This window comes from Pristis pectinata, chromosome 6 (assembly GCF_009764475.1).
Source record: "Pristis pectinata isolate sPriPec2 chromosome 6, sPriPec2.1.pri, whole genome shotgun sequence".
Taxonomy (NCBI): domain Eukaryota; kingdom Metazoa; phylum Chordata; class Chondrichthyes; order Rhinopristiformes; family Pristidae; genus Pristis; species Pristis pectinata.
This window is the reverse complement of record NC_067410.1, coordinates 20,247,271-20,263,390: the sequence shown is the minus strand read 5'-3', so window position 1 is coordinate 20,263,390 and position 16,120 is coordinate 20,247,271. Positions and strand designations below refer to the sequence as shown.

The following is a 16,120-nucleotide window of genomic DNA, read 5'->3' as shown; positions in this document are numbered from 1 at the left end:
AAGAGACAATACCAGTTCAAAATCAAGTCCCAGACCAGTCATCAGTTGTGGCAGGGCTTACATGCTATAACAGGCTACAAAATGAAGTCTGGCAGCATTGCCAATAACAGCACATCACTTCCTGATGAGCTTAACACATTCTATGCACGTTTTGAACACAAGGGGATTGGTTTATCACCCCCCCCACCCCAACAGCCTCCAGTGCACCTGAACCCATAGTCACCATTGTAGACGTAAGATCAGTATTCCGGAGAGTGAACCTGCGGAAAACATCTGGCCTGGATGGTGTCCCTGGCCATGTCCTTAGATCCTGTGCAGATCAACTGGCAGGGGTATTTGCAGACATTTTTTACCTCTCCTTGCTTCAATCTGAGGTTTTCACCTGCTTTAAGAAGAATACTATCATCCCCGTATCAAGGTAACGTGCTTTAATGACTATTGCCTGGTGGCTCTGACATCCACCATCATGAAGTGCTATGAGATGCTGGTCATGGCACGCATTAACTCCAGCCTCCCAGACAACCTCGACCCACTGCAGTTGGCTTACCGCCAAAACAGGTCTATGGCAGATGCCATCTCCCTGGCCCTACACTCATCTCTGGAGCATCTGGACAGTAAAGACAACTACGTTAAACTATTGTTTATTGACTACAGCTCCGCCTTCAATACTATAATCCCAAGCAAACTCATCCCCAAACTCCAAGACCTGGGACTCAACACCTTCCTTTGCAACTGAATCTTTGACTTCCTGACCAACAGACCGCAATCAGTAAGGATGGGCAGCGACACCTCCGCCACGATTATTCTCAACACTGGTCCCCCACAAGGCTGCGTCCTCAACCCCCTACTCTACTCCCTATACACTCATGACTGCGTGGCCAGATTCTGCTCTAACTCCATCTACAAGTTTGCAGATGATACCACTGTAGTGGGCTGTATCTCAAATAATGATGATTCAGAGTACAGGAAGAAGATAGAGAGCTTAGTAACATGGTGTCATGACAACAACCTTTCCCTCAATGACAGCAAAACAAAAGAGCTGGTCATCGACTTCAGGAAGGGGTGGGGGGGAGGTGGGGTTGTGGTTGCACATGCTCCTGTCTACATCAATGGTGCTGAGGTCGAGAGGGTTGAGAGCTTCAAGTTCCTTGGAGTGAACATCACCAATAGCCTGTCCTGGTCCAACCATGTAGATGCCACAGCCAAGAAAGCTCACTAGCACCTCTGCTCCTGAGGAGGCTAAAGAAATTTGGTATGTCCCCGTCGACCCTTACCAATTTTTATTGATGCACCATAGAAAGCATCCTATCCGGATGCATGATGGCTTGGTACGGCAACTGCTCTGCCCGTGACCGCAAGAAACTGCAGAGAGTTGTGGACACAGCTCAGCACATCACGGAAACCAGCCTGCCCTCAATGGACTCTGTCTGTACTTCTCACTGCCTCAGTAAAGCAGCCAGCATAATCAGAGACCCCACCCACCCCAGCCGTTCTCTTTTCTCCCCCTCCCATCAGGCAGAGATACAAAAGCCTGAAAGTTCGTACCACCAGGCTCAAGGACAGTTTCTATCCCGCTGTTATAAGACTATTGAACAGTTCCCTAGAATAAGATGGACTCTTGACCTCACAATCTACCTTGTTATGATCTTGCATCTTATTGTATACCTGCACTGCATTTGCTCTGCAACTGTTACACTTTATTCTGTATTGTTTTACCTTGTACTACCTCAGTGCACTGTGTAATCTACAGTGGATGCCATCTCCCTGGCCCTTCACTCAGCTCTGGAGCATCTGGACAGTAAGGACACTTAAGTTAGACTATTGTTTATTGACTACAGCTCTGCCTTCAATACAATAATACCAAGCAAACGTCACCAAACTACAAGACCTAGGACTCAACACCTCCCTCTGTAACTGAATCCTTGACTTTCTAACAAACAGGCCACAATCAGTGAGGATAGGCAGCAATTCCTCCGGGACGATTATTCTCAACACTGGTGCACCTCAAGGCTGCGTCCTCAGCCCTCTACTCTACTCCCTATACACTCACGACTGTGTGGCCAAATTCTGCTCTAACTCCATCTACAAGTTTGCAGATGATACCACTGTTGTAGGCCATATCTCAAACAGTGATGAATCGGAATACAGGAAGGAGATAGAGAGCTTAGTGGAATGGTGTCATGACAACAACCTTTCCCTCAATGTCAACAAAACAAAAGAGCTGGTCATTGACTTCAGGAAAGGGGGCGGTGTACATACACCTGTCTACATCAATGGTGCTGAGGTAGAGAGGGTTGACAGCTTCAAGTACCTGGGAGTGAACATCACCAACAACCTGTCCTGGACAAACCACGTGGATGCCACAGCCAAGAAAGCTCACCAGTGCCTCTACTTCCTCAGGAGGCTAAAGAAATTTGGTTTGTCCACTTTGACTCTCACCAACTTTTACCGATGCACCATAGAAAGCATCCTATCAGGATGTATCATGGCTTGGTATGGCAACTGCTCTGCCCAGGACACAAGAAGCTGCAGAGAGTTGTGGACACAGCCCAGCGCATCACAGACACCAGTCTCCCCTCCTCGGACTCTGTCTTTACCTCCCGTTGTCTTGGTGAAACAGCTCGCATAATCAAAGACCCCCCCCCACCCAGGACATTCTCTCTTCTCTACTCTTCCATCGGGTAGAAGATACAGGTGCCTGAGGGCACGTACCACCAGACTTAAGGACAGCTTCTACCCCACTGTGATAAGACTATTGGACAGTTCCCTTATACAATGAGATGGACTATGACCTCATGATCTACCTTGTTGTGACCTTGCACTTTATTGCACTGCACTTTCTCTGTAGTTGTGACACTTTACTCTGTACTGTTTTTTTTTACCTGTACTACATCAATGCACTCTGTAATGAATTGACCTGTAAGATCGGTTTGTAAGACAAGTTTTTCACTGTACCTCGGTACAAGTGACAATAATAAACCAATACCAATACTAATGAGTTGATCTGTATAAATGGTATGCAAGATGAGCTTTTCACTGTACCCTCGGTACACGTGACAATAATATTCCAATTCCATCACTAAGAGGGCCATGGGCAGCTGATGCATAGGAACACCACCATCTCCAAATCTGACTTGGAAATGAATTGCTATCCCTTCATCTTTGCTTGGTCTAAGTCCTGGAACTCTCTCCCCAGCAGCATTTTAAGAGCATTCTTACCAGAGAAGTGAGTAAATAAACAAGCCCACCTAAATGATAATAGACATGGGTTTAGAAGGTGTAGTCTAAGAAGTTTTGGTGAATTGATGTAGTGCATTTTCTAGCACACACACTGCCAGCAGTGAAAGGAGTTGGATATATAGGGTAACAACCAAGCTGACTGCTTTGTTCTGGATGTCATTGCTACTTGGTGGTTCTTGAAAGTAGAAGCTTTAGGTCTGGAAAATCCTGTCAAAGTCAGTTTGTTAACTTTCACCAGTGCATCTCATAAATAGTGCATCTAGGAACAATAGCATGACAATTGTGGACTAGCGGTTATGTCACTGTATTAGTATTCCAGACAATGTGTTCAAATGCCAACATGGCAAATTAGGAATTTAAATTCATTAATCCAGATATTTCTTTAAGAAAAAAATTAAGAACTGGTGTCATTAAAAGTGACCATGAAGCTGTTAGGCTATACATAAAACCCCATCTGGTTGACTAACAGCCAAAACTGCTTCTGCTTCCCTGTAATTAGTCAGTCAGTTCCAGGTTTCAATTACTTAGAATCTCCCACCTTTAAAATTTTAACTGCTAATTATTTTCTGCTCTCACCTCTGTGCCCAATCCAATCTTGGAAAGTTGCACAAGTTAGGCCTGGTGTGCTGTTGGCAATTTTTAAGTTTCCTGTACTCCAATCCTGCCATTTTCCTCTTGGACCAGAGAAGAATAAATCCTTAAGTCTCATCTCAAAACATTACTTCACTGAACTAGAGAACCACATGATGCTGCATATAATGCATTATGCTAACAGTATAGTACTTGACAGTAATTCAAAAACAGTCAATGACATTTGATCCCTCTTTCTACTTCATAACTTGAATATTAATTTTGATTAATGGGAAGTAACAGTGACATTGTAGATTTATACACTATAGATTTACAGATGACAGAGCTAAAAGACGTCTTAAAAACAAATGATAGAAGCCGTTACACTTGTCTGACTCATCACATTGAGAAGAAAATTAACAATTGGAGAAAACAAGAAATAATTTTAACAGGTAGCCTGGCTGCTATTGCAACCATTGCACAGATATATGACACATGGAAATAATTCTATTTTCTGCAGAATTAGTCTTACAGAACCATATTCACTCTGCTGTGACTTGAAGTTTTTCTGCAGTTTAATAAGCTGTGTATATCTTTCCCTTGTAGATCGGATCTCTGCATCATGGACTTGGTTGTGTAAGTATTACTTTTCATTTTTATTGCTAAGTTTTTATTTGCATTTCTCTACAAATCATAATCTCTAGTTAAAATAGCTGACTTTAACACGACTAAAATTTTGATGAACATAATCCTAATGTTTAGAAATGGTACACAAAGAAGCTTATTTTTGCCAATGTCTGGATAGTTCAACTCCCCACCCCACACTGTTCTAATCATGAAAGGGATCACAGTTACAAGATGAACTGTTCACTATCCATATTTAATCATTTTGTTTTATCTCTTCATGGGACGAGGATAATGCTTTTAGTGCATTTGCCCTGGAAAGGTGTTGGACTCTCACTGGAGCACTGTAGTACAGCTTTTCACTCCTGGAAAACAGTTTCCCAATAAGTTCATTGGCTGCAAAAAAATTATCGTGCTGGCTAAATACTTAAACTGCTTTTAAAAGAATACATCGACCCTGATCTTACAGTTAGCAGTCAATTAATGTTGCTGGTTGTTCATTGAACGTGGACTTTCCCTTTAACTATGGGCATTTATACTGGAATATGCTGTGACTGGAACCCCATTTTATCTCAGAGCTCTTTATACGTTATCTATTACCTGAGACCTGCCTGAACAAGTAACTGATCATGCACCGTCTTAACCAATTAGGTCAAAAAAATCCATACTGAGCAGGCATGGTCTAAGCCAAAAGTGACAATTAGAATAATTAACTCAATAGCCAATTAAGTACAGAAACAAAATACAGAAGTGAAAGGAGTAATAGGCTTAAGAGATGAAGGGTTTTTGTGAATATCACTTAAGTATTCAGTTTAATGTCATTCAACATGTTACAATGTTGAGTTTCCTAGTGATTTAGCTATATAGCATGAGTTCTACAGAGCAACTTTGGAATTTCTGCATTTCACTGGTTATCTGCAGCTACTGGAAGTTGCTGCCCAGTTACCTGTTTAATTATGATGAGGAGTGTATTTGATTTGTCATGTTAAACTTGCCCTTGGATGCTGACGTTTTCAATCTTTTTGCATGCAAAGTTAATGAAAGCATAAATTAGTACATTGCTTCTGAGACCTGAGTGAACAGAAGAAAGCTTTAGTCAACAGTCAAAGTAAAAGTTATAAAACTAACAATGCAAGGACCAAGAAGGAAATGTAATTAGACTGGCTAAATTGAATACCAAATTTGAGACAGTAAGAAGAGTAAAAGGACTGGATAACGAAAAGAGGAAAATGACAAAAAAATTTAAACAGAAAAGTTAAAATTAATTCTCCATTAATTAAAACCTGCAGGAATAGGGCTGCAATAGTTAATTTGCCAAAAGTTGTACCTATAGCACTAAACACTTGCATGCCAAAAATGTGTTTGGCAATAGTTAACATTTCCACGGTGTTAAAGGGTATTCAGGTTGGAATGGACAAGGGGGAGAGGATGGTCAGCATTTTAATACGATTAGGGTTGAGGGAGCATGAAGTGAGTCTTGTGAGCAAGATGAGCTCTGAGAGGGTATGAAGGGAGGTAGGGGAGAACTGAAAGAGAAATGTGTGAATTCAAGGTGTGTGCGTGTTGGTTAAGGGAACCTTAGTAAAAGCTTGCCTAAGTGAGCAAGGTGACCTAGGAGCCTTGAACAGTTGAACAAATAGTCTCAATCTTAGTGACCAAGAAATCCATGAACTTCTAGCATTTGTGAAAGGCAAGGATTGAAGAGGCAGGGGAAGTTTAGTGCTTTATGTAAAAGGAGAACATACTTTAATTCAAGTAACACATTTCACCACCTCAGGAGGTCCCAATAAAGCCGGTGAAGAAGTTGCTGTTGTAATATAGGAAATGTAGTAGCTAATTTGTGCACAGTGTGTACCCACAAATGGCAAAAGGATAGCAATTCAATGACCTGTTTCGGTGGTATTGTTAAAGAATAGAAACCAGCCAGGGCACTGGGGAGAATTCAGATGTTTTCCTGTGAATAGTACCCTTGGGTCCTTCACATCCTCCTTGGAGGCAAATAGGATGTCTCATCAGGAAGGGGAAGGAAGTGGGTACTTATACACTCCAAAGTGAATGTTGAATAGTTTTCAGTTTGTAAATGGAGAGCAGGGCCCAATAATCTTTTATATCCAATATCAGTACAGAACAGCGTTCTTTCTAAATCATTGTTACTAAGCTTTGTTTAGAAATGTTTATTTAATATTTCATTGCTCTTACAATAGCTTGGGTCTTAACCTCTGGACAAAGATGCACTTCAGCACAGCAAAGATCTGTTTGCATGTAATAGAAAATTAAAATGACAGATTCCTAGTTAATAGGATGATATATTTGATTTTGGAGGGCAAAGTTCAAAAATGTAAAAGAACAAGCAGGTGGTTCATAATGTACTATTTTTGAAAAATTGCACGTGTATCCAGGAATTTTGAAAATGCTGCATAAAGGATAAATATTGATTTCTAAATGTTTTTTATGCCCAGATTAAAAATGGCATGGTGATTTATATGCTAACTCATATTTCTTGACTCTACAATGTAAACTTATGGTACATTTGCTATTGAAAGGTTTCAGATGCAAGAGCAATGCTTATTCCAGTCACTAATTATTTAAGTTTTCAACATATCTTAGCCCCTTGATGATTTTAAAAGATAAATCTTAACAAAGATTTGTTCAGCATTTCCAGATAATTGAATCATACTTGTTCATTTCTGTGATAGTATGCTTGATTGAATATCTTCACTGTCTCTTCATTAATTAGGTACTTTCACTACCCCATCGAAGATTAGTTTGTTATTGCCGATTATTTGAGGTTCCAGATCCAAATAAACCTCAGAAACTTGGCTTACACCAACGAGAGATCTTCTTATTTAATGACCTGCTTGTGGTATGTAATCACTTTGCTTAATCAGATGTGTCCATTGATTTGTCCATAAGATTTACTTTAAACACCAGATTTTTGCCAGCATGTCATTCCTATTAATCATGAAACTGTTCCTTGGTGTAGTGCATCATAAAGATATGTTCACCTTCAAATGATTGAGGCATAATCTGGTAAACCTAGTTTATGTATGTATTTCTCAGATTTGTTGGAATAAAGTGACAAATTCTTTTAGATGGAATTTTGTTCCTAATTAAATGTCCATTTGCAAAACGGTATATATAGATAGAGTTCACATGGGACAGTTCTGCAAATTATTGTTGTAGGAAAATACTCAGCATTTCTATTCTTCTTATCAAAGTGGTCAATTTCATATTTCCCTGTATCACTCCATGTGCTACCTTCATCCCCACTTTCATTGAAACCTTTTTACAGCCTTGTCACAAGATACTTTCCCACCTAACTTTGTATGATCAGAGCATGGATATATTTACAGTTTGTTCGTCTGATCATGGATCATAACTAATCATGACTCAAGCGCTGCTTACAGTATATTACCAATTACCTTTCATTCTAATTTTTTTTGTTCATTAATCAGTTTCCAGTTCATGCTAATATATTAACCCAACCCTAAAAGCCCTAATCATGTAATGACCTCTTTTGTAGCTGTTAGATTTAATTGTGTAATAACTTTAGTTGTGAGGCCTCATCAAAAGACACAAAAATTCAAGCATAATGTATTTTCACTGGTTCTACCATTACCTACCCTGTTGGTTACAGACTTAAAAGAACTCCATTTACCAAACACTATTTTGCCTTTTTGAAAGCCATTGTTGATTCTGCCTGAACATATTTCAAGCACATTTTCAAGTGCTCTCTTATCACATAGTGAGTAACAGGTTCCAGCAATTCCTCTCTTACTGATGGAATGTTAACCGGTTTGTATTTGATCTGCTTTCTCCCTTCGTCATTAACAGTGAAGTTACATTCCACCTTCCAATCTATGGGAACCATTATGGAATATAGTAAATTCTAGAAGAACAACGCTAAAGTGTTCACAATCTATGTATCTACCTTGTTAAATAGTTTAAGATATAGGCCATAAGGTCCAGGTTTTGGCTTTGTTATATTTTTAAAGTACTTCAGATTCATAGTTATGCAGCACAAAATCAGGCCCTTCAGCCCACCTTGTCCATGCCAACCAAGATGCCTATCTATGCTGATCTACACTACATGCATGTATTTCACCCATATCCCTCTAATCCTTTCCTATACATGTGCTTGTCCAAATTTCTTTTAAACATTGTAATTGTAGCTGCAACTACCACCTCCTCTGGCAGCTCATTACATATACCCACCACCTAGAGCAATGGAGGCTGAGTGGTGACCTTATAGAGGTTTATAAAATTACCTAACTATATTCAAATACATTTTCTTTACAAAATTAAATTCCTCACTCTGATTAGATGTTTACTTGTCCATTGTACTGGATCATCCTGGACCCTTCCTGCTTTCTGGACATGAGCCAGTGATTCCATTCTATCTAATCTTTTTCCGGGTGCAAGGGGTGAAGAGGCCAGCTCTCTATATACTGCAAAGGTCTCACAAGGTACAGCAGGCTCCAAGTGGCAAATAGGCATCAGATATTGTACCTTGAGGTCCCACCCTGAAATGCCTTGACAGCCTTTGCTTACTGCTGCCAATAGATTTTTAACTATTCTTAAATGTCTCTGATTGTTCAAAGACATTTAAAAACTGCTTAATAATCTTAAATAATTTAAAAATATTTGAATATAAAATGTAAGAAAAAATAATTAAAACCTAATAATTAGATAATTAAAGTGAAGTAAGCAAAGCATTTATTTGCACTTACCTTTTTCCACAGAACCATGCTTTGCCAAGGCAGCCACATAGAGTATAAATCTGAAGATTAAATACAAAGTGCACCTGAACCTTTTTCAGCACGACACTGTTCTGCTGCTGGCTTCAGCAGTCCAGCAGTGGATTCCACCAGTATCTGATTTCAAGCATATCTCGGTCTTCTGCCTTTGACCATCTGTGCACAGAAGTCCAAAACATGCTGATTCACAAATGTCTGACAGCCAGCATGTTTCAGCTCATTAGTTCATTGTACCTTAGCCAACTCTCCCCCTCTCTCTTTTGATAATTGACATTCATTAACTTTAGGGTTCTAGTTGAGTACTTAAATCACATCACTCTCAAACTCATTATGGCATTCTAAGACATTTTGATGACTCTTCCCTAAGGATTTCTTCATTTATGATTACCAATTAACCCTGTCTCATTTCACAATTTTAAAATGAAGCTTAATTTTTGCTCTCCTTAAAACGCATTCAATATTTCTGTTAATGAAGAAAAAGGACAATATTTCTGTTAATGAAGAATGTGTGCAAGGAACCTCACAATAAATTTATCATTTTAAAATAGACAGAATGCTGATTTTAAATGTGTCTTGTCTCTTTTGCTGAGAAACTCCTGAAGGCTTGCTGCTACTTAGCTCATCGTTCAGGATTGGCTGTGAATCGTTTCCACTCCAGTTCTATAGGTTCTGGGGTGGCTAAAGAATCCACAGATTGGATTGAACACATGGTGCTTGATGGGATGGGTGGGTTGCTTGGGCTGTTATTTGCTCCTTCGGTTGTTTGCGCATGATCGTCATGTGCTCCTGTCATGGAGACTCAGAGTGTTCAGTGCCTTCCCTGATGCTCCTCCTTCATTTTGACCAAATAGTTGCCAGGGATTCCATAAATTGGTGAGTATGTTACATCTTGTTCAAGGGGACTTTGAGGATATCCTTGAAGCATGAACATGATCAGAGTCTCAATACTGGGCTGTTAGCCTGGGGGAGGATGCTGACATTGATTTGTCTGTCTTGCCAATAGACTTGAAAGATTTTGTGGAGACAGCATTGATGGTACTTCTCCAGTGACTTTAAGTTGTCCATGCTCTGAACTATACAACTCGGCAAGATCACTATTGCTCAGTAGACCATGAGATTGACGCTGGGTTCGAGGTCTTAGTCTTCAAATTTTTTTTCTTTAGTTGGCCGAAAGCTGTGCTGACAGACTACAGGCAGTGATGAATCTTGTCATTTCATTTGTTGAGAGGTGCTCCTGAGAAATGGAAAATTGTTTTTTCCTGCCTGGGTCTCAGTGGATTTTAATTGTTGCAGGGGAGCAGGAGGGAAGGGGTGTCCCATTCATTTATCATCCCTGGGCTCCCCAGAGCACATTGTCTCCTGACCAAAATCCTCATTCTTGTTTTCAAGTACCTCCATTACCTTGTTCCTCTTTCTCTCTATCATCCCTATGGGGCTTTTCACTCTCTAAAATAACTCTCCATAATTTCAACCTTTCATCATCCCATGAATTTAATGGCTGTATTATTGGCAGCCACATTAAGCTTTGGATTTCTCTCCTGATATTCCTCTTTCTCTCTTCCACTATCTTTCCTCCTCATGGTGTTATTGAAAACCCATCTCCAACTCAGTTATTTGCCCTAATATCTCTCTAGTCTCTCTAAAAATAATTTTTATGATAAAGTTCCTGTGAACACTATATTAATAGAAGCTGTTGTTTTCTGCAAATAATATAGCAGAATTTCTAATGCATATTTTGTTAATTTGATGACAGATGGAGATTCTACACAAGAAAATTGGGAGAGCGTGTTTGTACAGACCTAAGCTCCATTTGACCATTAATGTAGTTCATGTTCATGCAAACATTTTAAGTGAGGAATGCATGGACATTATTTCAAAATACTGACTACTAGATTTTCAAATGATTTTGGACTTTTGAAAGGTTAACATTAATAAATATTTCTTGTTATAAAATGTTTGCTTGCTGAAGTGATTTGAGGAGCTGGTACCCGCTTGCTTAATGGCTATCTTAATGCTCATGTTTATCTTTTAACTGATGCATGATTGGTATGTAATCCAAGACCTTTCTTGTCCAGGTTACAAAGATCTTTCAAAAGAAGAAAAACTCAGTGACCTACAGTTTCCGTCAGTCCTTTTCCTTGTATGGGATACAAGTTCTTCTTTTTGAAAATCAGTGTAAGAATTAAAAAAGCTCTCAGTTTGCATTTTCAAATATTTTATATATAAAAATCTTTCAAAAAGCTGTTCAGCTCTGTCAGAAATGGTTCTCTGTATCGTAATACTAAAATTTTTAACACTAAGTTATTTTTTTAATATGTTCCTTTAGATTACCCAAATGGAATCCGACTTACTTCAGCTAATACAGGTGCTGACATCAAAGTCCTTATTAATTTCAATGCCCCAAATCCACAGGATCGTAAAAAATTCACTGATGACCTTCGTGAGTCTATTGCAGAAGTTCAAGAGATGGAAAAGTACAGGATAGAATGTAAGTACAAAATTGTTTGAAATAGTCTTGAATTTGTGTTTCAACTTTAACTCTAAGATGTGAGCTTCAATAGGTTTTGTTTCACTGCTTTAAGTTGCAGCTCTTCCTTGATTTAGAGTTGCTATATGAAATATTTTAATATCGAAAGTTCCATTTAAACAAATGTAGTAGTTTTACAAAATCAAAATAATCATACTCTTGAATGGTTTCTCTTGTTGACAGATTTGCACAATTTCAAAATGCACTGTAAGGAAATGTAATTCAACATTTTATCTTTAGCTGAACTAGAAAAACAGAAAGGAGTTGTACGGCCAAGTATCTCTCAAGCATCAGGCCTGAAAAAGGAACCTGGTATTGGCACGTTAAGCAGGACCAGTCTGGATGATAGTTATACCACTGGGGAGGGGTTAAAGAGGACCGCCCTAAGCAGTTCGCTCAGGGACCTTTCAGAAGCAGGTATGATGATGGCAATTACGCTCAATTTCTGTTTTGTGTTGTTATTGCCAAATATGATTTTAATATTACTCGATCAGGTGAAAATGTTCTCAGTTTTGACAAAAGTTGAAATACAAAACATTAATTTACTTAGCCATTTTGGTATTGTAGAATGTCAATAAACTTTTGCAGTCTGTTTCAAGTTTATTCCAAGAAAAATCCAGTGTATTTCCTAATTTTCAGCCTTTGAAGTTGTGTATTAACTTTATTAATCTTGCATACAGATTTTATCTTTAGCAAATGTGGTACTCAATTTGTGAGCAACATCAAACAATGTCATGTGAAATTATTTACAATATAGTTAACAATAAATACTGATGTTTCATTATGTAAATATTAAACTGTTTTCAAGCACATTCATGTTGCATAGTCATTTGCAGAATCCAAACTTTGATCAGGGTAAACAAATAAGTTTAATACTGCTGGATATTGAAAAATCCACTTTCAACATTTTAATCCAACAGTTACAATGTATGTATTTTAAGCAAGTTATTCAATTGTGCAGATTTTAGAAATCATTGGAATGATCAGAAATCTAACCTGCTGTCAGATTAGTACATCATGTGATTTACTGAGTCAAGAAATGATCAGCATGGAATGGATCACATCTAGGGTGAAGAGAATGGTCTGCAATGTACACAAAAAGAAATTCTCTGTGCTTTGTGCTTGGATCAGTACATGTTCAACCATCCTCAAGTGTATTGTTTTTGTTTAATGTGAGGAACGGCAGTGTGCAATGGCAAACCTAAATCAAAGTGAACTCAGGGAAATAATTCAGTTGTTGCAGCTTGCTTAGTAATGTTTGGTCTCAAGTCTGTTTGTTCTCTTTTAAAGTTGATTTTAATTATGGATGTTACACTGTTATTTTGTCATATGATGTATGCTTGTATTCAAAAAGAAACTTTTATTGTTAGGTTTTAATGAAACTTTAAAATGACGACTTACCCTAATTAGTCCAGGATCATTCTCTGATACAATTCAAACACTTCTGATGTTAAACAAAAATATTAACACAGAATGTTCAGCTTTACACATCCCATATTCAGTAAAACATACCATGTTTAGGCAAGGTCATTGGTTAGAAGATTGGAATTGCATCTCTTTTAAAGAGGCTCTTTCATCTTTCACCATTTGACCTGGTTTCCACCAGTTTCTTATAAGCCATTGCTCTTTCGTAGAGTAGAAAAATGAAATCCACTTGAGGTCCAGTTTTTCAGATCAATGGATGCTACTTGAAACAATTCAGTACAAGACCACATTAAAGAAAAGTTTAGCAACATGTTCATTCTGTTGCTTCTACCTATCCACAAACACTGATAAATCTAGTCATTTATGTAGTTTCCATTGGTAATAGAATAACCATTACCCATGTTGCTGAAGTTTGTTTTTCTTTTTACATCTGCAGTATATGTTTTTATACAATATACACCCGTATTTGTATGAATTGAAACAAAAATCAGTTTTTGAAACAATAGCATTAATTGTTTGATTTATTTCATTTTAAAATGCTGTTTTTTCAATCAACAATGAAATATAACAATGAGCTATTGTTACCTTTAAGCTTTTAAAAAAAAACTAGATTCCCTACAGCCATTGTCCCACAATATGCTGCTTAGTTTCCTTCAAGTTTGCCTGCTGGTTCCCAATTAGATGTGCTCAGCTTCTACCATGTACAGAGACCAGTCAATGTGCATTGGGTACGAGGATGTGGCCCCTGGGTTAATTCTTGGTTTCTAATCTTTGGTATTGCATGTCCTGGGCAGGCAAGCGTGGGCGCCGCAGCAGTGCAGGATCGCTAGACAGCAATATGGAAGTAAGTAGGAAGTAATTGCTCTGTAGCTGGATGTATAATGTATATATTTAAAGCATTTGTTTTGCATCCTTTTGCTTTCTTCCAATAAGTAGCCTGCCTGCCACATAGAAATGCATGTGTGAACTGCTTGCCAAGTGCATCTAATGCTCGCGCAGAGTCAGGCTTCTTGTCAAGGCACACCATTGTTGATGGAATCAGTTGAATGTGGTTCTGCTAGCAGCAATCGAGTCTGAAGCTTTTGAAATCATCAGCATGTCATGCTGAATAAATTTAAAAAGTACCATGTTATAACATTTTCAACATGGATTGTTTATTATTTTGCTTTGTATGAGCTGTACTTCTACTTATTCCTTTTTTTGGCTCTCAATTTTCAGAATAACACTTAAGATCCTCAGTCAGGGTTTTGAGTTCTTAAGATGTTAACCTTTTTGTAAATCAGTTCAAAGCAATGTATGGAAACACATAGAAAAACTGGATAGTATTAGATGATCTGAGTGTGGATTTCATGAAAATCATTCATTTTACAAGCATTTACCCACACTCCCCTGCTCCAGCTCCGACTTCATGTATTGCCCATGCATGCTTACAATGTGATGGCATAAGGATTAATAGACTTGCTCTTTTGACATAAAGTTGCCAGTAATTCTGTAAAATAACTTCTTAATTTCTCTCAACATTTTTAACGTCTTTACAGTTTTTGTTTCGTCTGTGCAAATGTCCTTGTTGTAATAGTCGTGTGTTCTTAAAGGATGACTTGAAATTTGTTGCCTATTGTAAACAATTGATCACATGTTTGTCCAATTTGTACTAAAATCTTGAAGAGAACAATTAGACCATCTGCACAAACAGGAAGCCAAATAGAAAGAGTCAGTTCATTTTATTTAAATGTGTGTTTTTGTGGAAGAATGGCCAATTAAAAACAAATATTCAAATTCACCATTGCAACTATTGAATTTGTAGATAATGCAGAGATTGCTGTTTGTTTTCTCTCTGGATTAATCTTTTGCAAATTTTACACCTTTTATACTTGGGCATAGCAATTAAGATAGTTTATGAAAGCACAAAATCTCATATTGAAAGCCATGTAATCAATATAGATAAAAAGATATATATATATATTACATTAGTCAAGAAAAGGGGAAAAGGTTTTATGAATAGCGTACTTTGTTCTTTAAAATGTATATAAAACAGCTAACATGTAGCCAGTAGTTCTAAAGGTCAAGTATTGGAATAATGAATAATCATATAGATCTGGGAAATCCATGATGATTTGAGTTTCACAATCTTTGAGCTTCTCATCCAAGACACAAAAGGAAAGAAAGAAAAACTGAATACTAGTGGAAAAAAATTCTGTCCCTTTAGCAGTGCTCCTGCTTTCAGGTTGGAGAATCAACCAGACCTGGAAAATGTACTTGATTAGATCAGGCTGTTCACCTGACAAAATTATACAAGTTCTTGCACAGAAGTTTGAGGGGAATTGCTACAGAATAAATTGAAGAAAGGAATTAACTATAATTGAAAAGCAACTTAAACATTGTGAAGGATATATTTCATATCTCTAATCCTGAAAATATGGTATGAAAAATTGGAAATAATGCTTGCGTCTTTTATATATTTGTCTTAAAAATTCTAATCATAATAACTTGACAAGCCTTTTGTTTTTATGTGCATGTCTGGATTTTATCTGGTAGATGATTATATCCAACCAAAGATGCACAATATTGTTAATACATGCTAAGACAAATGTCATAATTTGATAGAGAAGGTTTTTGGAATCCAATATAACTGTTAAGGTTGTAAACCTCTCATGGTTTGCTTCAGCATATTCCTCACCAAGTTGAGAATAGGCACGCTCAATAGAAAGCCAAAGTGAAAAGTTGCTCACTTTGTACCAATGTAGCTTTATAGTTGTATGGCCATTCAATGAGTAGGTTATGGCACTCTCGGTCTGCTTTGGTATTCAGGTTTGTTTTGTGCTCCATTCATGAATTCATCCAGATTGCAATCAATAATTTCATTTAAAAAACACTGTCAGCACCGCATTACAGACCTCTAAGAATAAACAGGTAAAGGAAATGGATGATACACAATTATGGGACCTTAAGAATAACAGCTGGGTGCCCTTCAAGAAGA

The 16,120-nt window shown here is 37.9% G+C and overlaps 1 protein-coding gene across 6 annotated transcripts in view; it reads left to right on the top strand.

The window, feature by feature from the left end:
- iqsec1b (IQ motif and Sec7 domain ArfGEF 1b) overlaps window positions 1-16,120 on the top strand; it is a 404,551-nt gene that overhangs the window by 383,237 nt on the left and 5,194 nt on the right. For 5 of the 6 annotated variants that reach the window (XM_052017343.1, XM_052017345.1, XM_052017346.1 and 2 more), the window contains 6 exons: window positions 4,417-4,446; window positions 7,172-7,297; window positions 11,267-11,366; window positions 11,518-11,679; window positions 11,959-12,135; window positions 13,938-13,987. In XM_052017343.1, the coding sequence (XP_051873303.1) occupies window positions 4,417-4,446; window positions 7,172-7,297; window positions 11,267-11,366; window positions 11,518-11,679; window positions 11,959-12,135; window positions 13,938-13,987 (645 nt within the window). The remainder of the gene's footprint in view (window positions 1-4,416; window positions 4,447-7,171; window positions 7,298-11,266; window positions 11,367-11,517; window positions 11,680-11,958; window positions 12,136-13,937; window positions 13,988-16,120) is intronic. The other variant, XM_052017347.1, reaches the window with a different exon arrangement.